At 39.6% G+C, this 25,871-nt stretch overlaps 1 protein-coding gene across 4 annotated transcripts in view; it reads right to left on the reverse strand.

Moving 5' to 3' along the window:
- Positions 1–1,223: 1,223 nt before the first annotated feature.
- Positions 1,224–25,871, reverse strand: part of edc4 (enhancer of mRNA decapping 4) — a 47,550-nt gene continuing 22,902 nt past the window's right edge. For all 4 annotated transcript variants that reach the window (XM_079680333.1, XM_079680332.1, XM_079680330.1 and 1 more), the window contains exons 25-30: positions 19,590–19,705; positions 18,764–18,929; positions 16,972–17,158; positions 10,967–11,186; positions 8,977–9,140; positions 1,224–3,563 (exon numbers count right to left, since the gene is read on the reverse strand). In XM_079680333.1, the coding sequence (XP_079536459.1) occupies positions 3,380–3,563; positions 8,977–9,140; positions 10,967–11,186; positions 16,972–17,158; positions 18,764–18,929; positions 19,590–19,705 (1,037 nt within the window). In that variant the 3' untranslated portion in view covers positions 1,224–3,379. The remainder of the gene's footprint in view (positions 3,564–8,976; positions 9,141–10,966; positions 11,187–16,971; positions 17,159–18,763; positions 18,930–19,589; positions 19,706–25,871) is intronic.

The following is a 25,871-nucleotide window of genomic DNA, read 5'->3' on the forward strand; positions in this document are numbered from 1 at the left end:
TCGATAGTATCAAATGCAGCACTGAGATCGAGCAAAACAAGAATAGAGACAAGTACCTTGTCAGAGGCTATTAGAACATTTGTGACATTAACCAGAGCAGTGAGTGGGGTCGGTGGACCTAACCTCCTCTAGGGGGGGTCCGGGGGCATGCACAATTTGAAGTTAAAAGCATCAATCTGGTGCATTTTGAAAGCAACATTAAGAAATCTATGGATACATCTCTCAACACCCATATGAAACAGAACTGAAAGCAGATTTTATTTTTATTTATGGATATTTTACAAATCACTCCCCTTTTAAACTGTTCTCCTTTTTAATAATAAAAACTTTTTTTTACTGTCATAGTATTTTATACCTGCTTACAACTATAATGATCACAAAGATGTGCCTTACCTCACTGGTTGTAGAAAAAGCTTCTTATATTCGTTAGCATAGCTAGCTAACCAGATGCTAATAACCACAAAGTTATTGACTGTATGATCAGTATGACAGATGAGCAGATCGCCACTGGGCTTTCAACTAAAGACACAGCCAAGCAAAAACTGCGGCTCCTTACCTGAAGTGCCGGGCGGCGTTCTGGTGCTCTCCGTCAGAACTACACTCGTCAGACGAGACATATACCACGTGATGACACGTTAGGCTCGTGTTGTGTTCAAGGACCCTGAACTTAGCCAGGAAAAACAGGCACACTATTTTCCGGTCTTGATTTCTTTAATTTTTTTCTTTTTTGGGTGTGTTTATAAATTACCTCGAAGGCCGTACCAAATAGTTTCGCGGTCCATATACGGCCCGGAGGCTCGGAGGTTCCCCACTCCTGATCTGGACAAATGAGAATATTCTCGGAAGTGAGTAAAAGGAGCTTTCTTGCTCGCCATAATGGTAAAAGGTAAAACTTAAAGTGCTTCTAATGTAGAACTGAACAGACTTGTTACTTGTTTATGTATTTATGCATAGACTTTTTTTATTTTCTGTTATTGTTCTTTATAAAATATGTTTACTAAAAACAACATGTCCTACATTAGATATTTTTTTGTAAAAGAAACTAAGCAAGATTATTTATAATGGAGTATTTTCAGAAGACTTATAACATCAACACAATATTTTGGCCAGGATAAGACGAACACATTTATTTTCTTAATAAAATGTGGTAGTCATTCCAGTATGTATTAAGGGTTAGGGTATGTAGAAGTACAGAACAAACCACCAAACAAATAAAGACGTAATAAAGTGAACAAGTCTTTTTTTATTCCAAAAATCTTTAGGGTAAAATAAACTGTAAAAGATACAACATAATCATACAAGCAGAGGGCAAGTGAACAGAATGGAAATTATAACATACTCCCTAGCCTCGGTTGTTTCTCACACAGCTCCCACTCGGGGTAACACAACCCGTCCTTCATTCTGAGGACAATAACCGTAACTGAACTGAAGGTGAGGGTGGCAGTCGTCAAAAAGTACCTCTCTGTTGCATGATCATTCAAATATATGTCAGAATCGGCTTTCTATGGAGTCCAATGACTGCAAACAAAACATACAGATTCTACTGTGCTGAGCCTTTCTTCAGATCCAACATTTTAACGCCGTAAATGCTTGTTAAAGTATAAAGGAGTTGCTGTGGGATAATGCTCAAACATGTCTAAAGGCCCAAACGGGATCAAATGTTTCGGTAAAACATGTAAAATACAATAAGGCACTTGCTAGAAAAATCCAAATTCTAAACACAGAGGTTCAAATGAACAGAACTTTAATTTTACAATCAGCAAAAACTGTGTGCCCACCCTGCTTCTAAACAATAATGTGTGTAAATGGGCTGTACACATTATCATACACTTTAAACAAACTTTAAAGATAAACAAACATGTGCAGATTTTCACTGTTTGGGAGCAGGAATGATTTCTGAATTCAGAACCCAAATGAAAAAATCCAACTAAGTGCTGCCTCCTACAGTCTATGAGAAGTAACTGCACATCAACATGATCTGGAGAAGCCTGATGAAACAAGCATCAGCATTAACACTTATGTTTAGGAAGTGTTGTATTATGTGGTATAATTATTGTTGACAACTTTTAAAGCAAGTATACAAGTCTTACAAATACTAAATGATTATATAAAAAAGGGGCAGGCATACAGAGGGGGGAAAATCAATTTACACATGGACGGCTGTCTAACTGCATGATGGGCTCCAAACAAGCAGAATCCTTTTCAGCTTCCGAAGACCATCACAAATATTTTTCACATTTAGAAAAATGTTATTTTTATCCTTCAGAAAGCCCTATTACAAGGATTTTTGAAAACAAGGCCAGATTGGTAAAAGAAAGATGCTTCTCTTCCTGAATACAGACGCAGGAATAAATTAAATCAACTTTCAGTAAAACTATTTAGCGTGTTGATCCTCTTCAAAGCACTCAGACAGATTTGGCCAGGCAAGGTTGTTGTCTCCAACCCGATTAAGAAATAACTGGAAGGAAATATGCCACGAACAGGAAATAGCTTTGAATGTTACATATTTTTGGTAGCCGGGATGTACTTAGATGTTTAGAAAGAACCTGAACTGAGAACAGTGTACTGGATTCCAAGTTGGCTTAAGAAAAGATGCTGGTCTGTATTATAAAAGAAAAAAACATGTCCAAGCCTGCTGTTTTTCCAAAATAGAAGGTTACATTTTGAGGCGAAACATGTCTTCTTTAGGTACTTTTGTTTCTCCTCTAGCCCAGACGCAGGCCCTGCATCAAAACGTGTATTCCAAAACTCAACATGCCTGACTGACGGGTCAGAAAAACCCGTAAAAACTAAAAGAAAGAGCGACGTTTGGTCTTGTTGACCACTCAGCAGAACATTCTTCGAGTCTTTTGCACATTTGAAGGAAGAGGCATCAAAGGGAGTGTCCGGTACGATGTGTCTGGGAGACGGGCACTAGCAGAAATATTAGGCTCTCCGGCTGTCATGTCCTGACGGGAATAAAAGGAGGGGAGGCAACCAGAATGCCTCTTGGGTAACCAAGTACTGCAAGAATCTACAGTGAATTTAGGAGTTGCCTGGACAAATAATGTCTTGCGTTGAAGGTATTTCCAGGACAAGAAAAAACAAAAACTAAGTCGAAGCTTCCCTGGTGCAGGTAGAGAAGGGGGGTTAAGAACTAATGGTACCGGGAGAAGGACCTGGTAATAGGGACAGGTGGACTGGAGGGAACTTTCTTCTTGAACCAAATAACAAGTATCAAACTCAGTCTTTTAACTTCCCTTGTCTTCTACTCCAACCAAGATTTTATCTCTGAAAAAATTAGCAGGAGGAAGTTGTTGCATTCTCCTCTACGTGATCTGGTAACGAAAATGGACGCATTATCTGTATCTACGAGGAAAGGACTGTTTACATGGTAGGACTAGTGGCTGACGAGGCCCTGCAGCATCATCATGAGGCGCCGCGCCCTCTTGCTGAGCGGGCTGTGGGGGTCCTGCTGCAGGAAGGTGAAGAGCTTTGGTCTGACCTGGGCCAACACGGAAGACATGTGGTCTCTGGTCAGGGGGTCACCGTGGTCCAGGTTCATCACGGCGTCCTCCAGGTAGCTGAGCAGGGACACAAGACGGAGACATGACATGTTGAAGACAGAACATTGATTTCTATTAAGGTAACATGATCTACTATGGGCAGTGTTTCCCCTATATACAAATAGTGGCGGCGCCTAAATCGGGTTATTCCTGTTAGTCGGGGATGTTATTGCATCCCGCACTAATTCCACAACAAGTTTGATACCCTCACGATTTAGCCTATATCTCTTGATTAATTCACAGTCTTCCATTGTCTCCAAAACATTTAGTCTTGCAGCCATTTTCAGATTCTTTGTGAATAGGTCTTACTGAGTTAGGAGTCCTCTCGAGGACTTTTAAGCTCTCCTAAACTTAGGTGCTACTTTTAGGCCTAAAATACTTTGTGAATTGCTCTTAGTGAATAAAATTAGGAGTCCTAAATTTAAGAGTGACACGCCCATTATGTTTAGGAGTTTCTCCTAAATTCGCCAGTTAGGAGCTACTTTTAGCTCTAAGATCCTTTGTGAATACGGCCCCAGATCAGCTGCTGAGTCTGACGGAGACACGCAGCTCTGCATGATCACCTGATGCTCCGCCCTCTGTTTAGCGAGCTGACCGGACTGCGCAAAATGCGTATATGAAGTGTCATGAACGCAAGAAATCATACCCTCGAGGGGGCGCGCTCATGTGATTGGCTTAGACTGGAGGAGACATCTGATTGGCTATAGATGAGAGAAATTACAAGTACGAATTGGGTGAGCGTCAGGAGAGTCTCAAAAAACCCACAGACGAATGCACAGCGATCCGTGCACAGAAAGCGGTTTGTGTTTGCAGGTTCAGAGGTTTTAAACGGAAAACAAATATGTGTGGATCAAAAATACATATGTAAAACCTTTTTCTGTGTTTGGATTTTATTTACATGTACCGTAATTTTCGGACTATAAGCCGCGCCTTTTTTCCCATTTCTCGACCCTGCGGCTTATATAACGGTGCGGCTAATCTAGGGATTTTTACAGCTAACGGCCACTAGGGGACCTCCTAAATCTATGGATTTTACAGGTTACAGTCCGCCAACTTTAACTCTATGGGCTCTATGGCCGGTCCGCGCCCACCACCTTTAAGCGGCGGGCTCCAGCAGGAAAAGCTGGAGGCCGGAAAAGAGTGAAACAGGTAGCGCGCAAAAGTAAAAGTGGAACCGAGAGTGGTACGAGAGACAGAACGAGAGTAAGACAGACAGACATTACGAAAGCGAGACAGTTTGTGCAAAGGTGTTAAACGTGCGCTGGGAGCGCACCGTTTAAGTTTGAACGTTGAAAAGTGTGTGTGTCTGAAACGCTATGTGATACAGTACAGTTTACACAGCACAGTACATGTTCTGTAGCTACTATTGCACTAAATGGTAACACTTGAATACGTTATGCAAATATGCAACTTGTTTGTTGAAATGTTAATAAATGGGAGCTTCCTCAAACAGCCATCTCTTTCCCGACAATCCCCTCCTGTGCACGAACCCTTACATATGGTAATTAAACATTAAAACACCTGCGGCTTATAGTCCAGTGCAGCTTATATATGTACACATTCAATTTAGCTGCTGCGGCTTATATTCAGGTGCGCCTTATAGTCCGAAAATTACGGTATATGAAACGGGAAAACATTTGTGTGTGCATTGAAAAACACAAGTGTGGATCCGGAAATACAAGTGTGAATCCTTTTGCACATCATGTAATACAAGTGTGAATCCTTCTGTGTGCATGTGTGTATTATGAGACTATTCTGAGACCATACTGCTAGAGGGCGCCAGCCAGGTACCAGAAAAAAAAAAATAAACTTTTTTACTTTTTAAATTAAAATAATAATAAGTGGCGACACTTTTTCATTTTTGATTGTTTGTTATGTGGATTTGTAGTATTTGTGTTACTGTATGTTCAATAAAGGTGTATTTCTGCTAAAGACATTGCCACTGTATGTAATGGCAGGGCCGTTTTTCGGCATAGGTGACAGGCGGTCGCCTAGGGCGCCGCATCTGGGGGGCGCTGCGCTGGTAGCTCTGGGAGGGGAAAAAACATTTTTGACTGTTGGCGCTCATCCTAATTTTTGGCCTTGATGTAACAACATTCATAATTAAGTAAATGTAACACCCTTTTCACCCCGGTTACATTTTTCATTTGCCCTGTACAGTGGGCGCTGTAAGTGATGAAAGTGGGGGATGTTGGCTTATCAGGCGCCCACAGCTCACAGCCAAAGTGCGAGCGTGGGAGCGAGAGAGCGAGCGAGGGAGAGATAGAGAGGGCGCACCGGTACCAGCGCTGTTGTTATTAGAATCTGGTTCTAGCTCACATTATGCTGAGCCCACGTGCCTTAGCACTGCTGCTATGACTCCATCCTAGGGGAAGCACTGGTGGGTATAAGCAGGAATGGAATTGAATCACAGTCTTTAGCCAAGGTAGTTATTGTAATATATGTTGATCTGAAAATGAATGTCAAACCGGGAAATGAGTTACGACTTAACCACTTCCGGTTCCTTTGTCTCGAAGTCAAAAAATGTTTGAATGTGTTTTTGGTTAATTGTCTTAAAATGAAACATGTGGTTAACATAAGCTTTAGAGATTTAAGCTTTGGCCGACAGCCTACCGATTCAACATGTCGAATCGGTGGCGGAAAGTGTCGGCACGGCCGAAAAGACACGACGGTGCAGTACACACCAATCTGAGTAGGGCGACACGACGCTCATCGATGGCCCGACATCTATCGATGCCGGAAATCGGCTCGGTGTGTAAGGATCTTAACACCACAGATACTGATAGCTAGTAAATATCTTGCAGGAGATAATCTGCTAACTAAAACCCTTCAGAAATATTCATAAAGCTGCTCTTTATGTTCCCTTAGTTCACATTATTCTGGCATGCGTTCGGACAACAATGTGTTCTTCAAAAGCAGCTAATGATCCTGCTAACGATCCTCTCTGCTCCTAACAATCCCAACGTTGCTTTTGTTGCTCTTTGGAAATCTTTTGTGGATTCTTCTAAGCTACTATCAATCAGACGTACAAAAAAGTAAAGGCTCTTTTATCTTTTGCAAAGCCTAAACATTTTACTCTACAAGTACAATAGTTTTGTCCTTTCCTAATATTAATCTACTTCTATTTACCCATGAGTTTTCCTGCAGAGTAGGCAAGAGCTCTAAGATTTATCTACTGAACTCTCTTACACCACAACCCATTTCCTCTGTCCTAATAATGCCTCGGAATGAACCACACCCTACTGACCCCATCTCTCTCCAGATGGCGGCACAGAGCGGCACCAGAGGGCCATATTAGCAGCAGTAGGCAGCTGCGACGTAAACTCTAGAAAGGTGATCCCGTCACAGAATGCCGCTGTAAAGGGACTCTGACTCAGAAAGAGGTTTGCTAGGGGAGAAAATAATAAAAGGATAAGGGATGCAAGAGTGTTGAAGAGAACAGTACATGAAGGGAGTGAGGTGAGGACACAGCCAACAGTTCTTGAGATGAAAACAGGAAAGAACGGACGAGACTGCAACAAAAATGAAAACTGCAAGGGCATAGAAGGCAGAGAACGATAAAAAGCTGCATCTAAAAACTGCGAGGCTATTCACAGGATCATGGGCGCTCCCCGGACAGTCATGTAGCCGGGCTACAGACGGAGCGGGGTGATGGGGTCAGCAGTTTAGCACCGTGTAGCACTCGGGAGACGAGGAATAATAGACATGCAATGGAGATGAGATGGGGAACAAAAGTTTAGCAAAGATGGGCTTTATTACTGATGGACGATAGCACAGGCTCCGGCTTGTGTAGGAGAGAAGTCGTGTGATGCTGCTATTGCTTTGGGAGACAATTAAATTGAAATGAAGACTTGTTTGGGAGAAGTAAGCCTACACAGCTCGCAGGTTTTTGATTAAACACAAGTTACTCCTGCTGCACTTTAAGACAGGTCTTATATCAAACCACAGTGGTGTGAGAAAACAATCTAAAAAGAGAGACTTAGGTGGATTTCATGTGCTGTGAAAACCACTTGGATTACACACATTAGTGTTGGGGAAATTGGCATGTACCTATCATAGGGATAGCAGTTTCGATCTCCGGCCCCTGAAGTCAATATGTTGAAGTGTCCTTGGGCAAGAAGATTTATCGTGAATTGCTCCTGTAGGACCGTTTACGATGTTGATGTGTTTTAAGTCGCTTTGGCTAAAAGCGTTAGCTAATTAACATGTAATGTAAAAAAGATGCAATGTGTTAAAGCAGTCACAACAATATTTCTTGTTTGGCTGGTTTAACGGTTTCCCCCCTAACATCACTGCCATTCATTTTATGTCCTACAGCATTTGCAATATTTCCTCCAGGCATTTTTGTAAGCAGCAGGGAAAAAGGATAGGTTGTATTTGGGTAGTGTGCAATGCCAATAATAATATTACAAATTATGATGGATAAGTTGGCCCCAAACGTCCTACAAGAATACAAAGTGATTTTCTTTTTTACTTTAAAACGTATGTACTCCCTTTATTCTTGCTCTCTGGTAACATAATCTGTCCTATGTCCTGTTTGTAGCTCTGCACAAGGACGACGTTAGTCTCGAGCCATGGTACTCATGTTGTCCTTTATGTGGTTGTCATGACTATATAAGTGATCGACGACCTGTCACTGTTCCAGTTGCTCATCCTAGAAGTGTAAAGAAAGTGAACGATTGTTTCGTTCGAGTTCATTGGAGAGGAAAGCTCCGCAGTCAGTCGAGTAACTGCAGACTTCATGACATTTGAGAAAATTGTGAAGCAGCCGTGGATACGATGGAAACACTAAAGTGTGGTCTGCTGCTTAACAACATGAATTGTTTTATATCTCAAGACAGTTTAATCGCCATCAAAGTCTGTATGTCAGTGTAACGGAGGTGATCTTTGGGGCCATAGATCTCGGCCTCCGTTACGGATTGTCTAGCGTCCTTCTGTGGTTTTATTTTGAAAAGTGTTCCCCTTCCCGTCTTGTCTGTTGCTGCTGATTGTGTTCACCTGGTGCCCTGTGTTGTCTCCTCCCCCTTCACCTGTGTCTTGTTGAGCTTGATTAGTCTGTGTGTATTTAGGCTCTGTTTTTCCTGTTAGTGTGTGTGAGGTCATTGTTGCTGGTGACTGTGTTCACGGGAGACAGTCATATTGAGGCTGTGTATCCTTTATTTGAACTTGATAATTTTAATATACTAGTCATTATCGCTAATCATAATACAATTGCAATATCAGTAAAACAAATAAATAATTAAACTGTGCACCCCTAATTTGAATGTATTTAGGAGATGTGTCTATTAGGAATAGAGTGTTCATCAAAAAATATTAACAAATGACACGTAAAATGTTAACTGTGTAACCTTTAAGCATGGAACAATGCTACCATGGAATTGAGTAAGCAAATCCCATACTGTACAAAGAAAGGCATATGTCGTAAGCTCACCTGATTTTGAGCTCAGAGCGGGTGGTGAGGTTGGAGGAGAGCTGCTGGATGAGCGACAGCAGCACGGGCTGGCTCAGAGTGCAGGGGTGCTGCCCGAACACCTGCTGGGAGTCGATGGTCTCACACACGTACAGGACCAGGTTCAGATCAGTGGCTGACAGAGCCTGCAGGGAAAGAAAGAGGGAGGGAATTACATTCAAATTCAATTAATGTATCTTTGAACACTGAAACTCATGTTCAAATATCTCTTTCTATGTAATAAATCTAGAAGAAAAGCATTGATGTACAGCCACAGTGGGCCTCCTCAAGTAAAGACTAGTCAACCAGTTGTAAAGTACAAGCCATTTCTTTCTTAGTACAAGAGACACATGATGAGGAATGTAATAAACTACACAATCTGCCAAGAATGGGAGTAAGTATTAAAGTAAGAGCTTAGATAGGCCATTCAATGTTTTCATGGGTCAATCAAAAAGTCCATTAGCCAAGACTGAATTATATGAACAAAACATGGATGATGACAAATAGCCAGAGACTTAAGAATGGGGGATGGGAAAAGGTTGTAAACGGCCACTTAGAGTAGGTTAATATTAGATTAGGGATGTTACGGTACAGAGAAGTCACAATTTGGTCCAAACCTGAGTCAAATGCATCTTCAGTACAGTGGGAAAATACCCATATGCTAAATAATATGTTGCTTTTCATTTATTTTGAAGATTAGTGCAAGAGAAAAAAGACGTAATTTCTGGGGAGTGAGGTAGCATTTTGTCAAATGGCAATTTTGGATAAGGTACACTTCTGCACGTCTGTTAGTCACAGTGCATAGCGTAGCCAGCTTTATCAACCGTTACTTGCCAAATAAACTGTTATTAAGTTATAACTCTTTTTCAGGAGAGACATATTTTTGGGAGATTTTTATATATTTAATACATTTAACCAAATAATGCATATTTGGGAAATCTTTGGAGCTGCCAGCCAGTGTGCTTTGGAACTTTCATCGTTTTTCCATATTGTCCTCATATAAGATTTTGCACATTTGCATAAATCTTCCTGCCAGCCACTAACAGGGTAAAGTGATATTGTAAAAGCATTCCAGGGGTGCAGTGTAGCTGTTAATGAGCTCAAATTCATTGATTACAATGCTGCTAGTGCTAAACTGGAAGAACTAACACACATGCGTTTGAAACAGAGGTGGGGAAAGGGGCGGGGCTACATAATGTGAATAAAACTTAAAAGCATTTTGTTATGCTGTGGAACTTTTAAACAAGTGGCTTGCATCTATTATTTTATTATGTAAACACGACACAGCGAGTATTATTTTATCTTTATTTGTTGTATATACACATTTACTGATTACACATTTATACACAGATTTTCTGATCTCTCACACAACAGACACATCTACCTTCCAGGGTTTCCGTTAGCCGGTAATTATCGGTTTTTAGCTAGTAACATTTATTGAAAACCGGTAAATTCAAAACCTGCTGGTCAAAATGTCCGGTAATAATTAGGGAGGCTTATTGGCCGATATTCACTCTTAATAGTTTGATCTGTGCTCTCTATAATGGCTGATCAGGAGAGCTGGATCTGATCGATATGGACATAAACGCGAGTGAAGTATAACCGGACGTGAGAGAGAGAGAGAGAGATTAGATCAGCTGCTGCTGAGACACGCAGCTCTGCATGATCACCTGAAGCCCCGCCCACTGTTTAGCGAGCTGCATGAGAAACTGACGGGCTGTCAGCAGAGAGAGGGAGGGAGAGAGGAAAAGAGAGGATCCGTTTCTCCCGTGTTATTATCCAAAGTTAATGTAAACTCTTGAATAATGTACTTTATCTACTACAAGTAGTTTCTTTGAATGTAATAATTATGTTGTTTGTTGTTTGTGGAATCATTTATTGAAAAATGAATCTGAACTTTTGTGTGTGACCATGTGTGTGTGTGTGTGTGTGTGTGTGTGTGTGTGTGTGTGTGTGTGTGTGTGTGTGTGACCTGCTGAAAGGCCTGGTTGAGCTGGCCCTGCTGGAGCAGCTGCAGGATGTTGGCCTGCTGCGTCTGGTAGTCGTGGTGCGCTGTGGGGACGGGGGTGCCGGCCGCTGACCTCATTGCCTGCATGATGCTGGAGGTGACCACTGCCTGCTGCTCCTTCATCGCCATGGTCACCTCGCCCTTGACGATTCGCTGCACATGGCTAAGAATAGTCTCCTGCAAACTGGGGAATAAAAGTGGAGGAAAATGTGAGGAGGTTGCCCTCCAAGTTGCACGTATTTTAAACCACTGCCCTGCACTGTAGCTGTCAAGAAACAACTTTTTTTGTGTAATCTTTTTTCTTTGTTGGAGTTTGATACAAGCTATGACTTTTAGATGGAAGTCTGGCCCTACATTTCCCTTTCAAGATTTTTTAAAAGTTTTTGTTGGCCAACTTCCCTGCTCCGCCCCAACGAATCTATAAACTCTAGAGGCTTCGAAAATAATTGTGGAGGGAACAAGAGACTCAATCGAATGTATGTTCTTACATTAGCCCCAGGATTAAGCCTTGCTTGTTCCTACTCTCCAGCCCATTATGCACCTGCCCGACAGGCATTGAGTAAGGCCAGGGCTGCTGGCAGAGGCACTTGATGCATAACTCAGGGTTCTTACACCTTTTCCAAAGTCAAATTCAAGCACTTTTCAAGCATTTTCAAGGTGCATTTTCCAGCTTTTCAAGCATCTTACAGCTGTTTTAAATTACATATTTATATACACATACTCAAATGATTATTTCCCTACCTCACATTAAATCAGATGTTCTTTATGCTATAAACAACCAAATGTGTGTTTCGTGATAGCCTTCTACACGAGGATGAAAAATTAAAGAAAAGAAAGCTAAGTTTAATATTTCAAAATGAGTGATCTGTACGTAGACTGGGCCTCCCATATAACCTGTCTGAGCCAATATAAAACAATCAGCCACATAACTTTTCAATACATTATTGATTACTATTTTTGAGGTACTTTTAGGTTGGCAGTAAACATAAGTCAGAGGTAAATGGTGTACGTTTACTCCACTACATGTATTTAATACCTTTAGTTACTTCACAGATGTGGATGAATGATGTGAAATATAATCAAGTGTTAAATCAGACTTTAGTTCCACCTGGAGTAAATCCACAAGCTACCCTGCAGTATACAAAGTCATTCAAACTAGCTGCACCTTTACCAGCTTTGAGAACACTTTCATGATCCATCATTATAAAACATATCATATCTATTATTCTGAAATGGACCAATCTGCACAACGACTACTTTTACTGTCTTTAACTATATTTTTATGATAATACTTTTCTACTTTTACTTGAGGAATGCAGGACTTTTACTGTGACAGAGTATTCCTACACTCTGGTACTTCTACTTTTACTAAGTACAAGATCTGAGTACTTATAATTTCACTACAAGATCTGAGTACTTCTACTTTTACTCAAGTACAATATCTGAGTACTTATTCCACCTCTGGCAGTGTATTAGCCTGAATTGTAGCCACAAAATCACGCAGAGCTGCATAAAAATAGACTCACAATGGTAACAAATGGAAAATATTATTTACAAATGTTTACAATGATTTGTAGGTAATGTTGACTACTCAAGACACCTGACTTATACATATTCAAAGGAAGACTGTGTTCATTCTACAATTACATGGGATTAAAGCAAAATGTAGTTTTACTTGTATAATACTTCAATTTTATATAAAAGACAGTTTGTTTTCATCTGTTTTCAAATAAACAAAGCATTGGCTTTCAGAATATTAAACTTGTTTCGGCAAATTCAGATGATAAATACAACTTTGAAGCTTCTAACGGCATAATTACAAGAAGAGAACGGACTAATGTAACATCACAGCAAGCATAACAACAGCCGGTGTTTCTTGTAAGTGTTTCCCCGGTACACAAACGCAAAAATACACCAACACACTCACGAGCTTCCCCCAGACCAGTAATACAAACTAAAATGTGTATTCGGGTCAATGTGACTGATTTCGATAGAGCAAGTAACATTTGGTTTAGGCACGAAACATACTACCAGTAGAAATACATTAATTTTCAAAATCGCTCTATCGAATCAATAGATTATATTTCGTGACTATAACACGAAATGCCGTGAGACTGGGTTGAATTACAAGTGAGTGCTTCATCCTCTGAACACCACGATGGCGACTGTAACGCACATAACATAGGTACGCTCCTCTGAAATGATTGTCCACTGCAATTATTATTATTATCCCTCAATCGAGTTAGCTATTCAGCTTGCTAACGTTAGCTTAAACAAACGTAACATGCAACGTTAGCCTGATCTAAAATTCTCTACTACGGCGTACCTTTCATGTGGCTCGTCAGCACAGACTCTCGCATCGTTATTTTTGCAAACTTTGCAGGACGCTACTCGTGGCCTTGACCCTCGTCTTAGCCATGGTATTGTATTTGTCTTCTGTTAGCCAACGCTCGTTGAAACTGCAACCTCCTGGCACACTGTCATCTATCACTCATCAGAATGCCCAGGTAACACGTAACACAAACACTTGCGGGTCGCGCGCATAGCGCGGGAAGGCCGCAGCGGAGCTGTTTTATGTAGAAGCGAAGCAATTATTTTTCTTTTAATCTAAAAAGCGAACTATTCAGTCAGACAGTAATTTATTGTAAAAGTAAAGCATTTACATTTTCAAGCACTTTATTTCAATTTCAAGCACCATTCCCAAAATTCAAGCACTTTCCCAACCTTGAAAACACCACGTCAAATTTCAAGCATTTTCAAGGATTTCAAGCACCCGTACGAACCCTGATAACTGATAAGCAAAATATCCGCTCGGAATGTAAATGTATGCTATCCAATCAATCCAGCGAGGAATATCAGTAACGGCAGCATTCTTTAACCTGTTGAACCCCATCCTGTTTTTCAGGTCTCAGGCTCGAAAATGACATTCCCAGAACAAATGACCATAACTACACTTCTAAAAAGGGGAAAATTAATAATCTTTTTCCTCAGAGTAATGATAAACCTGTGAGTTGGATGTAGAAAAGTCAGAATCAATATAGATGTTTTTTATTTTAAAGAAAATTGAGATCGAACATAGTAAAAAAACTGTAAATCATAGTGTCCGTCCAAAAATTATTTTTTACTTATAGTGAAAACTACCCTTGAATGATGGTAAGGTAGACTAAAAGCTTTAGGAATCCAAAGTACAACATGCACAAAACAAGTGACATTTGATATTTTTAGAGAGGTTAAAAAAACAAAAAAACACTTCTGGGGTCATTTGGGTGGATTTTCCATATCTCTGGCCCCCCTTGGTCGATTTTGCTAATTGACATCTCTTTCTAACCGTCAGAGCCAATGGAATCGAGGGAAAGTTCCACATACACACACAAGTTACCAAATAAGGAGTGAGAGTGACACGTAGCCAAAACCGGAGTTGTGACACACTCTGGTGGCTACCATTAGCAGCTAATTTTTCATTCTCCGATTTTTTGCATAAAAATTGAATTATGGATTATCAATACTTTTTTCAAAGTTACAGACACATTGCTATAACCTATGGATTAACCTTCAGCTGCGTTTTTTCGCGTTTTAATGCAATTGAACACGACTTTTGATCAGAATAACAGCTAAGGTGAGCATATCTCCGTGTTTTGCTACCTAAAGCTACGTCGTGTGTTGTCTGGTTTTGCTTCCCCTGTCACGAGTTCTGATCGCTCAGTGATGATCCTTATATTTCTATAATCTGTGGACTCTCAGGGTATATCTAAGCTTGTTTGTGCAGATCCAATAAGTATATCGATCAGTATAGCTAGAGTTCTGTGCTAACGGCCTGAAGATTTGTTCGCTCGTGGCTAATCCAGAGGCTCAGCGCTAGCTTTGTGTTTTTTTTTTGCAAAAAAAAAAAAAAGATCAGTTAGCTGAGTTTCTTCCCGTTACATGGATATGAAAAATTCATAGTTTATTAAATACTATGAAGCCCTCAGACGCTGTTTCCAGCAGATGATGCGTTTTTCTGCCCGGGGACGGTTCCAGGGACGTGCACAGGTATGGGCTAATGTTGCCCGTTTGGCCTTTTTGGCTGACCTGCCCCTCTGGAGAGAGCGAGAGTTTGTTTTTCTTTTTTTCTGTTGTGGGCGAATCAACATGATAAGCCCACAATTAGTATTGTAGCGTCTCGCTGCGGGAAACACACTTTGTCAGCGCTGTCATCTGCCGGTAGACCACCTCAGTGTCGGATTTTGGAAACTTGATTTTGAGTTCTCTCATGGCAGTTAGGGTATAAGGGACAAACCAGGGGACTTTACTTCCTCTTGATACCGTCGGTTATTTACAAAAAAAAACACCTAAATATAGCCTACATGTTATTGAGCTTCTGTCTTTCTGTGTCTTTCTTTTCATCTGTAAACTCCCTCAACGGGGCAGCTCGCTCTCTTTTCTTGATCGCCCTCTCACGGGTGAACACTTCACTGTCCCGCTTCATATAGGATTTCTGCCATGTCTCTACCACTTTAGTTTGACTATCTCTGTTATTAAGTTATGGAATACTAAATAAACAAGTAATTAGATACCTCATAGTTACTGCGCTCATAAAGAACGATAAGAATAAGAATAATGCGTATTGAACTGGTTTCATTAATTAGTGAGTTTATTTAAGGTAATTAGTTAGAGGCCCTATTTTATCAGTATGTCTAGACTGCACAGCAGTTACAATGGTCAAACTACATTAGAACAGAATTGTCTCCATTTTGTCTTTAATAGTTACTAACAGATATTTTTGATGAGATATGGACCGCAAGACAAAAAATGTCCCTGGTTTTCATTTTTAAAATAAAGTTACCGAATGCAAGTAGTCACCTTAGCTTATTTTGTTATGAGATGTGAATTACTGTTCAATTTAGTTAATGTAATAATAGTTTGGTTTCTTTTACATTAAAAACAAGTTACAATTTTCAAAAGGTCTTGTGTTTTTCATCGGGGGGAGGCCCTTTTTCCAGTTTAGAGCAATAGCCCCTCCAAATGTCTGTGCACGTCCCCGGGCGGGTCAATGGGGTTCAACAGGTTAAAGAACTTGATGTCTGCATATTCATAAGTATTGAGTTGGAAATGTCCGTATTTTTTATTTGTTAGTATTGGAAGCTGAGTGGTGCAGGAATGAGTCCTAAAACCCGGAAATATGTTAGCATTTTACCAATTTTGGTTCCCTTGTCTAGCACAAGCCTGACAGATTTTCCAGTTTTTTTCAGTAAATATCCCCCCTATGTGTGAAAAAAAATGCGATTAGCCTTTAGCTTCTTGGTGGTGACGTGAAGTCATGTAACGTTTTTCTAAAGTTAGCTTTTTACTTCCGAGCGATTGCATTTATGCTTTAAAAAAAATGGAGAGGGGATTATCCTGCTGAACAAAATGTGTAGGTATCATAAATGTGTATTTGTCGCAAATCTTATTTCCTGCAATTTTCGGGAAAATTCGAGAAAAGCCCTTATGATGCTCGCTGGTAGGGGCTGTTACTTGCTCTGCTCAACCCCCCTCCGTTTAAATGGACTTGGTAGCGACCCCTGCTTCTGTAGAGAATAACTCAGGACATTAGTGAGAAAATCCTCAGCACAACCAAGGCGGAATATTCCTGCCAAAAGTCACGTGATTTTTTTTGTACTTTGTACTAAAAAAAGGTTTTGTACTCGTAGAAAATAGATGTGTGTACTTGTAAAACCTAAGCTGAATTTGTCTCTGAAACATGATTTATTAGAAAAATGTAATGTGTTTGTTTGATAGAGACGTTTTTTATTTGCAAAACTAAATGCATTAGGTTGTAGATGGTGTTTTGTATTTGCAAACCACACTGTGTTTGTTAGTGAATCATAATGCATTTGTAAAACTTGTTTAGTTTGTTTGTGGAGTTTTGGCAGGAAATTTGCTCCATATAAAAGCTTTCTGATCACCATCAGCACTTAGTGTAGTCGATGAAAGAGAGCAAGGATACGTACTTTCCCACCATCATCTGGATCTGGTGCTGGACCTCTGCCCGGACGTTTGCTGTTATGTTATTGGCCAGCTGATCGGTGGAGCTTTGGAAGCTTTCGATCATCTGCTGGAGCTGGCCTACCACGGGCTCACGTGCCTCCAGCTCTCTCTGCTGCCTGTTCTTCATATGGCTCTCGAGCTGCTGGATGTCTACAGAGATGAAAAACAAAAGAAAATTAGTCCTCAAACAGACACGTAAAAAAAAAAAAAAAAAAACACTACATCAATCAATACATTTGTTTTTATCAGATCCAATCAAACTGAATGATATTTGTTTGTGTCACAGTCCTAAGACAATTTAAAGTAGTATGTGGCATTTCTAAATATATTTTTTAAATGTTCTGACACAGGTTCCTTGATTGCGTGTATTGTGTTGTACAATTCAAACACATAACGTCAAAGCTGAATTACCGTAAGGAAATATTGTAAAAAACTAGCAAAAGGTTACTGTGTCTTAAGCATGCAGATCGAAAATTAGGAAAGCGAAATTGATTTCTTGGAGCAGAGGATTGTTTTTTTCCCAACGTTTTGTTTGGTTTCAGGGTAGCTGATAACAGCAGACCCAGAAAAAAGCTAGATGAGATTATAAGTTTTATTAAAAATGGCATTTATCACAATATTTTCAACTACAAGTGTGTATCGATCTATTGATCCGTTAGCGAGTGAGATAGTCTACTGCCCCCCCTCCCCTGCCTGAAATTCCTCAATTGGTTAACATGTGGGCACCTATTGGCTAGCGCTTCAATACATTCTATGTGACAGACCAAAGAGTGAGACATCTCTATGCTGTTGACCAATCACAACAGAGCCGGCTAGCTAACCAATCAGAGCAGACTGGGCTCTGGTTTCAGACAGAGGGTGAAAAGAGGTGCTGCAGCACAGAAAGTATGAGAAAGATAAATAACTTTTTGAACATTAAAGCGTGGAAACATGTCACAGTAGAGGCACTACATACAGATTTGAACTGGAAATGAGGATAATAGGGCCCGTTTAAACTTAGCATATTTTTTTGACAATTAAAGAGTGTTTTCCTTTAATATGTAGATTCACTTTTAATGAATAGGTACAATTTTGGGATAAACAGCGTAAACGACAGGACTGAGGGCTTGCACAGTAGCGAGAAGGCATTGCTGATGTAAAATGCTGCATTCACAAAGTTAGTCAATATTTACACACGTAAAAGCTAAGCCCTCAATTTGATCATGGATTACATTTAAATTGGAACAAGCTAACACAAGTGTACAAGCTCAGAGAGGTTTTGTGTTGCCCATATTTACTGCAGTGTAACTCTGTACACATGATGAGAGCCTTAGTGAATTTAAGCATCCAGCCACCACCTTCGAGAGGTAAGGATTAGCACACTCTCAGAAAAATAAATATACTGCTTATCAACACATCAGTGCCCAGCTCATTCTGAAAAGGCCTCATTACAAAAGCTGTCCCTGAGCACATTTTCGAGAGATGGTTATTTAATTAAGACTAGCAGATAAACAGGAACCCATGGAAAAAAGCAATAAAAGTGTCTCAAAAACAGATATGGTGCCACCAGAGCAGCTTCAATGGAATAGTTTCAAAGTCTAGACATATTCTGAACGAATAGAAGGTCTATTTAAGAGCATTTCAATAAATGTTGATAAACTGGCCTTGTGTTGCAGAAGGTTATCTAGGTCTTGATAGCTGATCTAAATGATAATGCTTGCTGACAAAACCACACATTGGGATGTTTTAAAATACATGTAAATAAGGTCGCCTTACATTCTTGTGTGCCTTGTTTAAAGCTGTCGTTGATTTGTTGAAACATGGACTGGCATCCTCTTTCGAAAACAGGCAGCACGATGCTCTGGAAGGCATCTTTATAGGCCGCCTGGATGGGCCCCTGCATCGCCTCGGCTGCTGCTCGACCAATTGCATCCGTCATGTTCTGTAAACAGGAAGTGGGAAGCAAAACTTGATAAGGTTAGGTTGAATCGTTTTGATTTTTTTTTTCTTAAGGTTATTAACGGAATGAAATGACCCTGGAAGTACTTAAAGGTAGGGTAGGTAAGAATGGAGAAACCAGCGCTAGAATTTGAAAGTACGCAGACGAAAAAAATCTGCCTCTTCCTTCAGACTTCCTTACAGAGCCCCTCCTCCAACACACACAAACGAGCACATGACCAATGAGGGCACGAGATAAGTTTGTGCACAGATGGAAGGCTGACAGGCAGGTAGGCAATCCAGTTATTGTAGCCGGGCCGGCTCAAATGATTGGTCGTGCTTTTTACAGTACTACGGCTTCCACAGATGAAATGTATGTATTTTTTGTCAAAGCATTTAATGTATTCATTGCTATCGGGATTTTAAGAGCATTCCATGGAATATAACAAAACGTGTTTCTGAAGTGAATTACCTACCCCACCTTTAAGTGGCGGCCATGATAAGAGCTGTTGGAATTCTTTAGATGACAGGAAAGGAGCTTCAATACCTCCTTTTATTAACTCGTTAAGCATAGGACACACTGGACCAGCCTTAAGGAAAGATAAGGATATATTGCTGTCCCACAAATCCTTAAGGCAGAACAGTTTTAATGGCTGCATCTTACCTTAGATTTGACCACCTTGCTGACATTGTCCTTCAGGGTGATCTCCACAGCGGTCAGCTTAGCAGCAATTGTGTTGTTCAGCTGACCGGTCACTGGCTCCAGACTCTTAGAAATTGCTGGAGAGAGGAATGAATAATGAGGAGAGATTAGCAAAGACTGCACTTTAATTAGGGATCAAGGCAGGAGAAATAAACACAGGAGTATCTCATACTGGAGTTAAAGTTCAGGAGTGGAAAGACAGCTTCTTTCTAGTGTGGCAGTCCAACACACCCAGGCTGCCTTCGTCAAATCTAATTTATAGGGATGCTCCGATCGATCGGCCGGCGATCGATATCGGTCCATACTCACTCTCTGCCTATTGATCGGTGCTCTCTAAAAATGCAGATCGCATGACGTAAAATACATGACACTTTTCTCTGTGCACGGCAAAAAAAGCTCGCCAAAATGGCTTCGCTGGTCTGGTATTATTTTAAGGTGTCTGAAAAAGAAAGTAAAATAGCGATATGCAACGTGTGTGAAGCAGAAATCCTGCAGCTCCACCCGCTGTGACAGACCGGTGAGCGAAACACACACACTAAGCTAGTTTATTTACCTCTGGAACTAGCTAAACTAGTTATACATATTTATTCTTCACTGTCGGGTCACTCATTACTAGATCCCCATAGGCCCCGCACACTTGATCGGATCGGCCGATACTGATTCCGGCAATCGGCCCCAAATTTGGCGATCGGAGCATCGTAATCAACGTTTTTGTTGTCGTCATGAATCCTGTTTTTGTTCCAAGAAAATAATTCAATCTTTAGTATAAAGAAGAAAAAGAAATAAAAACCGTTTAAAGTCTTCCAAGCCTTCAACCTAAGCACAAATCCAATCAGAAATGTATAAAAAAAACTTTAATATAACCTTCTTTTTGAAAAGGACTGCTTCAAAATCCCTAATTGCTATACAAGTACCCACTCAATGAAAATGTTTTCCAGGATCTAAATAGCAACAAAAACTTTTTTGTCCAGTAAAGTTAAATATAAGAGCTATAAAAGCAGTACAATTACATGTAAAAATAAAAAGGAACATAAACAGGTCCATCTTCTACTCTTATTCTTCATACAGAACATATTGACCTTGAGAATCTCTGTAAGCAAAACGTTTCAATAGCCTGGAACATTGCTTTCATTTCCAATCGAAGAGCCACCTCTTAGGAAAAGCCTTCTAGCTACAGTTGGCCTCCCCTTTCGAATATTAATGGTAAAAGAAAAAGGACCAATACCTCAAAAAGTACCTATAAATTAGGGCTGTGCAATTAATCGTATTTTTAATCGCGATTACGATTATGGCTTGCGACGATTATGAAAACAGCATAATTGACAAAATACGATTATTTTTGCTGGGTGCGCTTTCGCCCCTCCCTAAAAGCCCACTCGGCCACGTGGGAGTGACATGTGTTGTGAGTGTTCAGCGCGAGTGAAGATGTCAGAGCAAAAGCAGCAACTCGTTAAAAAGAAGGGTCGTGGGGAGATTCCCAGTCGATCGCGAGATGTGTCTAAAAATAGAACAACAATATTCTGTTTTATCGTTAAACATAATCTTCCTGTGCAAGAATAATGCACTTGAACGCATCAAAGCTTTGTGATTGGCCGGCGTCACCCCATGTGTCGGGGCGTGGCTGGTGGGCAGTGGGCACCATTTCTCTGACGTTGTCCGTGTCAACAGGAGTGACAGTCCGCAAACACACAAGTCCGCAATTATGGCAGAAGCAAAAAAGCCCAAAATATATAATTTTCACTCGGAGTGGGAGGATGATTATTTTTTATTCCAATTCAAAGTCCATCTGTCTCATCTGCAATGCGAGTGTGGCTTTATCGAAGAAGGGTAATTTAGGAGCGGCATTTCAAAACAGTGCACAAAAGCTACGAGATGGAATTCCCTCCTAATTCTGCCCCACGCTCCCAAAAGGGGAGGGACCTGAAAGGACAGCTAAATGCACAGCAGTCCATTTTCACCAGGCCCAACAACAAGAGCAAGGCTGCTACCATAGCATCTTATCGTGTCAGTCACGTTCTTGCGAAACACATGAAGTCTTTCAAAGACGGCGAAGTTGTGAAAGAAGCATTCCTGGAGGCTGCCGACGCGCTTTTTGGGGACAGTAAAAATAACAGTAGCATTTCAACAGGTTTTTGATATAATAAAAACTCAAATTAGATACCGTTATTAATCAGCTGTACGTTTTAGTTTGTTTGAACTTACTCATAATTATTGTACAAAATGGTATAAGAATGCAAACATTAAGATCTGTTCTGTTTAAATTGATTATAGTCTATTATCAATTCATGTTAAGAAACTAGTGTTGCTTGCATCCTATTTTAAAAAGGCATTTCTTTTTATACTCTAATAAAATGCAACAGAAAATGGGTTTGATTCTATTAATTTTGTCTTTTTTTATTTCACCTTGGCAGCAGATTCCTGTGTAGCTTCAGGTCTGAGTTGTCTTATTAGTAAGCCTAATTTATACTTTTGTAGCAACACTATTTTTATATAATGGCAAAGAAAGGGTTCAGAGTCTTTGCTTTTTTCCCTGTGTCATATGTGGCAGCACTGCCACATGTTCCTCTTCAGAGAGGGTCTTCAGTACAGGTGGCAATATTGTCACCTGCCTGCGCTCATCTCTGAAACCAGACCCTGTAAACAGGCTGGTGTTTCTTGCAAAAAATCTTTAAAGAGCAACTTGCAGGTTTTTTTATTTTATTTTATTACATTTATGCTCAACCTTGCCTGAAAATTACAATTAAACATGTTAATGCAGGATTTGATATGTTTTACAAGACATACAGATGTAGCACTCCAGATAGGAATCATATGGGTGTGTCCCAGTCAAAAACCCAGCGGATCCCAGTGGCTGGGGGTGTTGCCAAATTTCTAGAGGGCGTTGCCCAATTTCCCCATTTGTTCAATTACAGGATTTAACCATGAGATGGCGCTTCATTCACAAATACACAAAGACAATAGGGTGTTGTAGAACTTAGTCTGTTTGCAATGTTTGCAGCTCTGCAGTTGTGTTTGCTGAATACTGTAGCATTTAATCACTTATTTGTTATGGTTCTTTAATTATAATGAAAAAACATCAATATTTTTGATCAAATAAAGTATATAGTTTGCTTTATGCATTATATTTTTTGTAATATTGTTGGGGTGTTTTTACACAGTAGTGAGAATGAAAAACAGGATAGCACAGATTAATAAAATCAAAAATAAGATGAGCGATAAAAATAAAAATAATAAGAAACTATGAAATAAGAAATGAATAAATGTCAAATGTAATGATATCATATATTCTAATGTATTGTATCATTAAGTAATATCATACATTAACCCCATTATAGCAGATGCCACCTTGAATGGATGAACACATTTATGCATCAATAATTACAACAGAGTATTTCTAAATACAAGTTGTAACAATACTTATATGTATTTAATATTAATAACATAATGATTAATTTCAGATGATAATACTTTTCAGGTTAGGTCCAGAGAGCTTAGCTCTCTGCTGCAGAGAAGATCACTGCTCTAAACAAAGTCAAAAATCCTACATCCAAACGGAATAAATATAATAAAATTATTATTAATACGTTATGTCTTGTTCATTGTTTTTCACTTTAATTAAATGTTTGATATTTCCGGTGGAAATGGTGGACTATCGGACATTCAAAATGCAGCATATTTTCACTCTTACACACATATAGTCTCCTTTTACTTACATACATTTTCACTCTCACACATTTATTCTCCTTTTACATACATACATTTTCACTCTCACACACGTATATATTTACACTCACACATTCTGCTCTCATATCATATTTCAATGCACACATTGTCACTCGCACATTCATGCATTTTGTTCTCATATTCATATATTTTAATGCTCATATTTATACATTTTGCTCTCATGCACATTCATTCAATGTTTACATTTACTATTAAAAATAATATATACATGTCTGAAGACAATATATGTATGCAAGAGAAGAATGCATGTATGTTTGAAGACAATATATGTATGCAAGAGAAGAATGTATGTATGTATGAAGACAATATATGTATGCAAGAGGAAACAAGGGGAATTTAGCGACCATAAAGAAAATGAATGTTATTAAGGGCTGTAAATATAATAAGCCTGTTGTCAATTTTAGACACAGGCTTATTATATTTACAGCCATTAATAACATTCATTTTCTGGACTCAATGTTTGTCTTGGCCGTTTTCTTTGTTCCAAGCAAACGAGTGCTTTTTTTTTAAAATCACTTCCGCGAGTTTCGCGGCCCCCCTCTGACCATTAGACCATTTAGTAAGGTAAAAAGCAAAAGGGCAAATCCACCTCTCAGACGCTTTTCCTTTTACTTTTTTAATAAAGAAAAACAAATGGTCCGTAACACGGACTCATATATGTATGTATACTGTCAGGAGAATGTATGTGCGTGAGAGGACCAGTATGAATTACGGCATAGAAATATGCGAACACAAACCTACAGACTGGGGGTTGGGAGATCACAGGAGTGGGGGGGAGAGCTGTGGAATATGACCAACCCCCCTTGGGAGAATTCCTCCACACATTCCGATGGCCAATTTGTTTTAAACAAAGAGTTCGCAAAACACAGCATAGGCAAATGGGGGGTGGGGCTGGTGAACGGTCTGGTCAATGTTTTTAAACACCATCCCCAGCATGTGTAATAAAACCAAAAGAGAAAATGCAGATATCATTCTCTCTCTCGACTCGCTGGTATCTCGAGCTGAGCGCTCATTGGTGTTCATACTGCTCACAAGCTGGGCGGCTGTGTATATCTAGTGTATTCATACTGTACCCCTCCTCACTGTTTATTCATCATTCAACCATTTACACCTTCCTTTTTTCCCATCAAGAGGTTGAAAAAGATTGAGCCCTATGTTTTCAATTGGTTCCCAAATCTGAACATTGACCAGTGGCATAAGATCAGGAGCCGGGTAAATGAGAGACTGAGGAGCCCCCGAAAAACATATCCCGAAATAGCTCGTCCTGGTTTCCGCAGCAGATAGGCCTACAGTATGGTGTCTGTTATGTCAGTTATTTTAAATAAAACGGTGAAAACTGAAGTTGAAAATTGTTTCCTCTTTTTATTTTATTTATTAATTTCGGGACGGGGAGACGTGTGTGATTAAAAAATTCATTCGCAGAAATGTAAAGTGATCTAACTAAGTTCTATTCATATTCTTGACGGGAAGAGCAGTGTAAATGGGTGGCCATATGCATTTGAAAAGCAATATAAATCACACAGTTATTATAGGCTATAAAAGCAGCATCGATAACCATTAACTTTCTCCAATTCAAACTTTGGACGGGGGGAAAAAAAAGGTTTAAATGGTTGGGCTGGAAATGTTCACATCAGGCACCTTCAAGTTAAACAATACTAGCCTACAGTAAACAATTAATACAGTAAATTATGTGGATTAAACCACATTTATTTCGTTAAAAATAAACGAAATATGATTTTGTTTGAATGATGAAATGTCATCAAGCACCTTCAAGTTAAACAATCAGGTGCACACTTTAATGTGCCGCCACCTCCGGAGTCGGCTTGACTTGGTTTAAAGAATGCACAAATGTGTTTAATCGTTAATGTCAGATATGTACTAAGTAAATACATTTGTTCCTGCTCAAGATTAGATTCAACTTTATTGTTATTGCACATATTACAGGTACTGAGACAACAAAATGCAGTTTAGCTTCTAACCAGGGGTGCAACAAGCAGTGAAAAGTAATGTGCACAATACTACAGTAAACAATTAACACAGTAAATTATGTGGATTAAACCACATTTATTTCGTTAAAAAGAAACAAAATATGATTGTTTGAATTATTAAATGTAGGGTGAATTGCATTTTTGAATTTCATACTTTGGGAATATGTTGCGATATGAAGCCGATACAATCAATCAAAATCCAGTACCATTCTGAAATCCCCAGTAATATTAGACACTAATAATACAGTAAACTATTAACACTACATATTATTGTTTGCCCGTGGGATTAGGATGATCGGTATTGAGACCCGTGCTGCATTTTGCTCCGGTCAGATGTGATATAAAAACAAAGCGATTATTTTTGTTGTTGTAAACTTACGTGGATTAAACTACATATATTAGTGTATTCATTTCAATTTGCGAACATTATGATACATTAAATGATCGTGAGGATGATGATTGAAAATCGTTTGTTTGAGCCGGGCTGTATTTCCTGATCTAAAAACATAGC

Source organism: Notothenia rossii (genome assembly GCF_949606895.1).
Source record: "Notothenia rossii genome assembly, chromosome: 5".
In the NCBI taxonomy this organism is placed as follows: domain Eukaryota; kingdom Metazoa; phylum Chordata; class Actinopteri; order Perciformes; family Nototheniidae; genus Notothenia; species Notothenia rossii.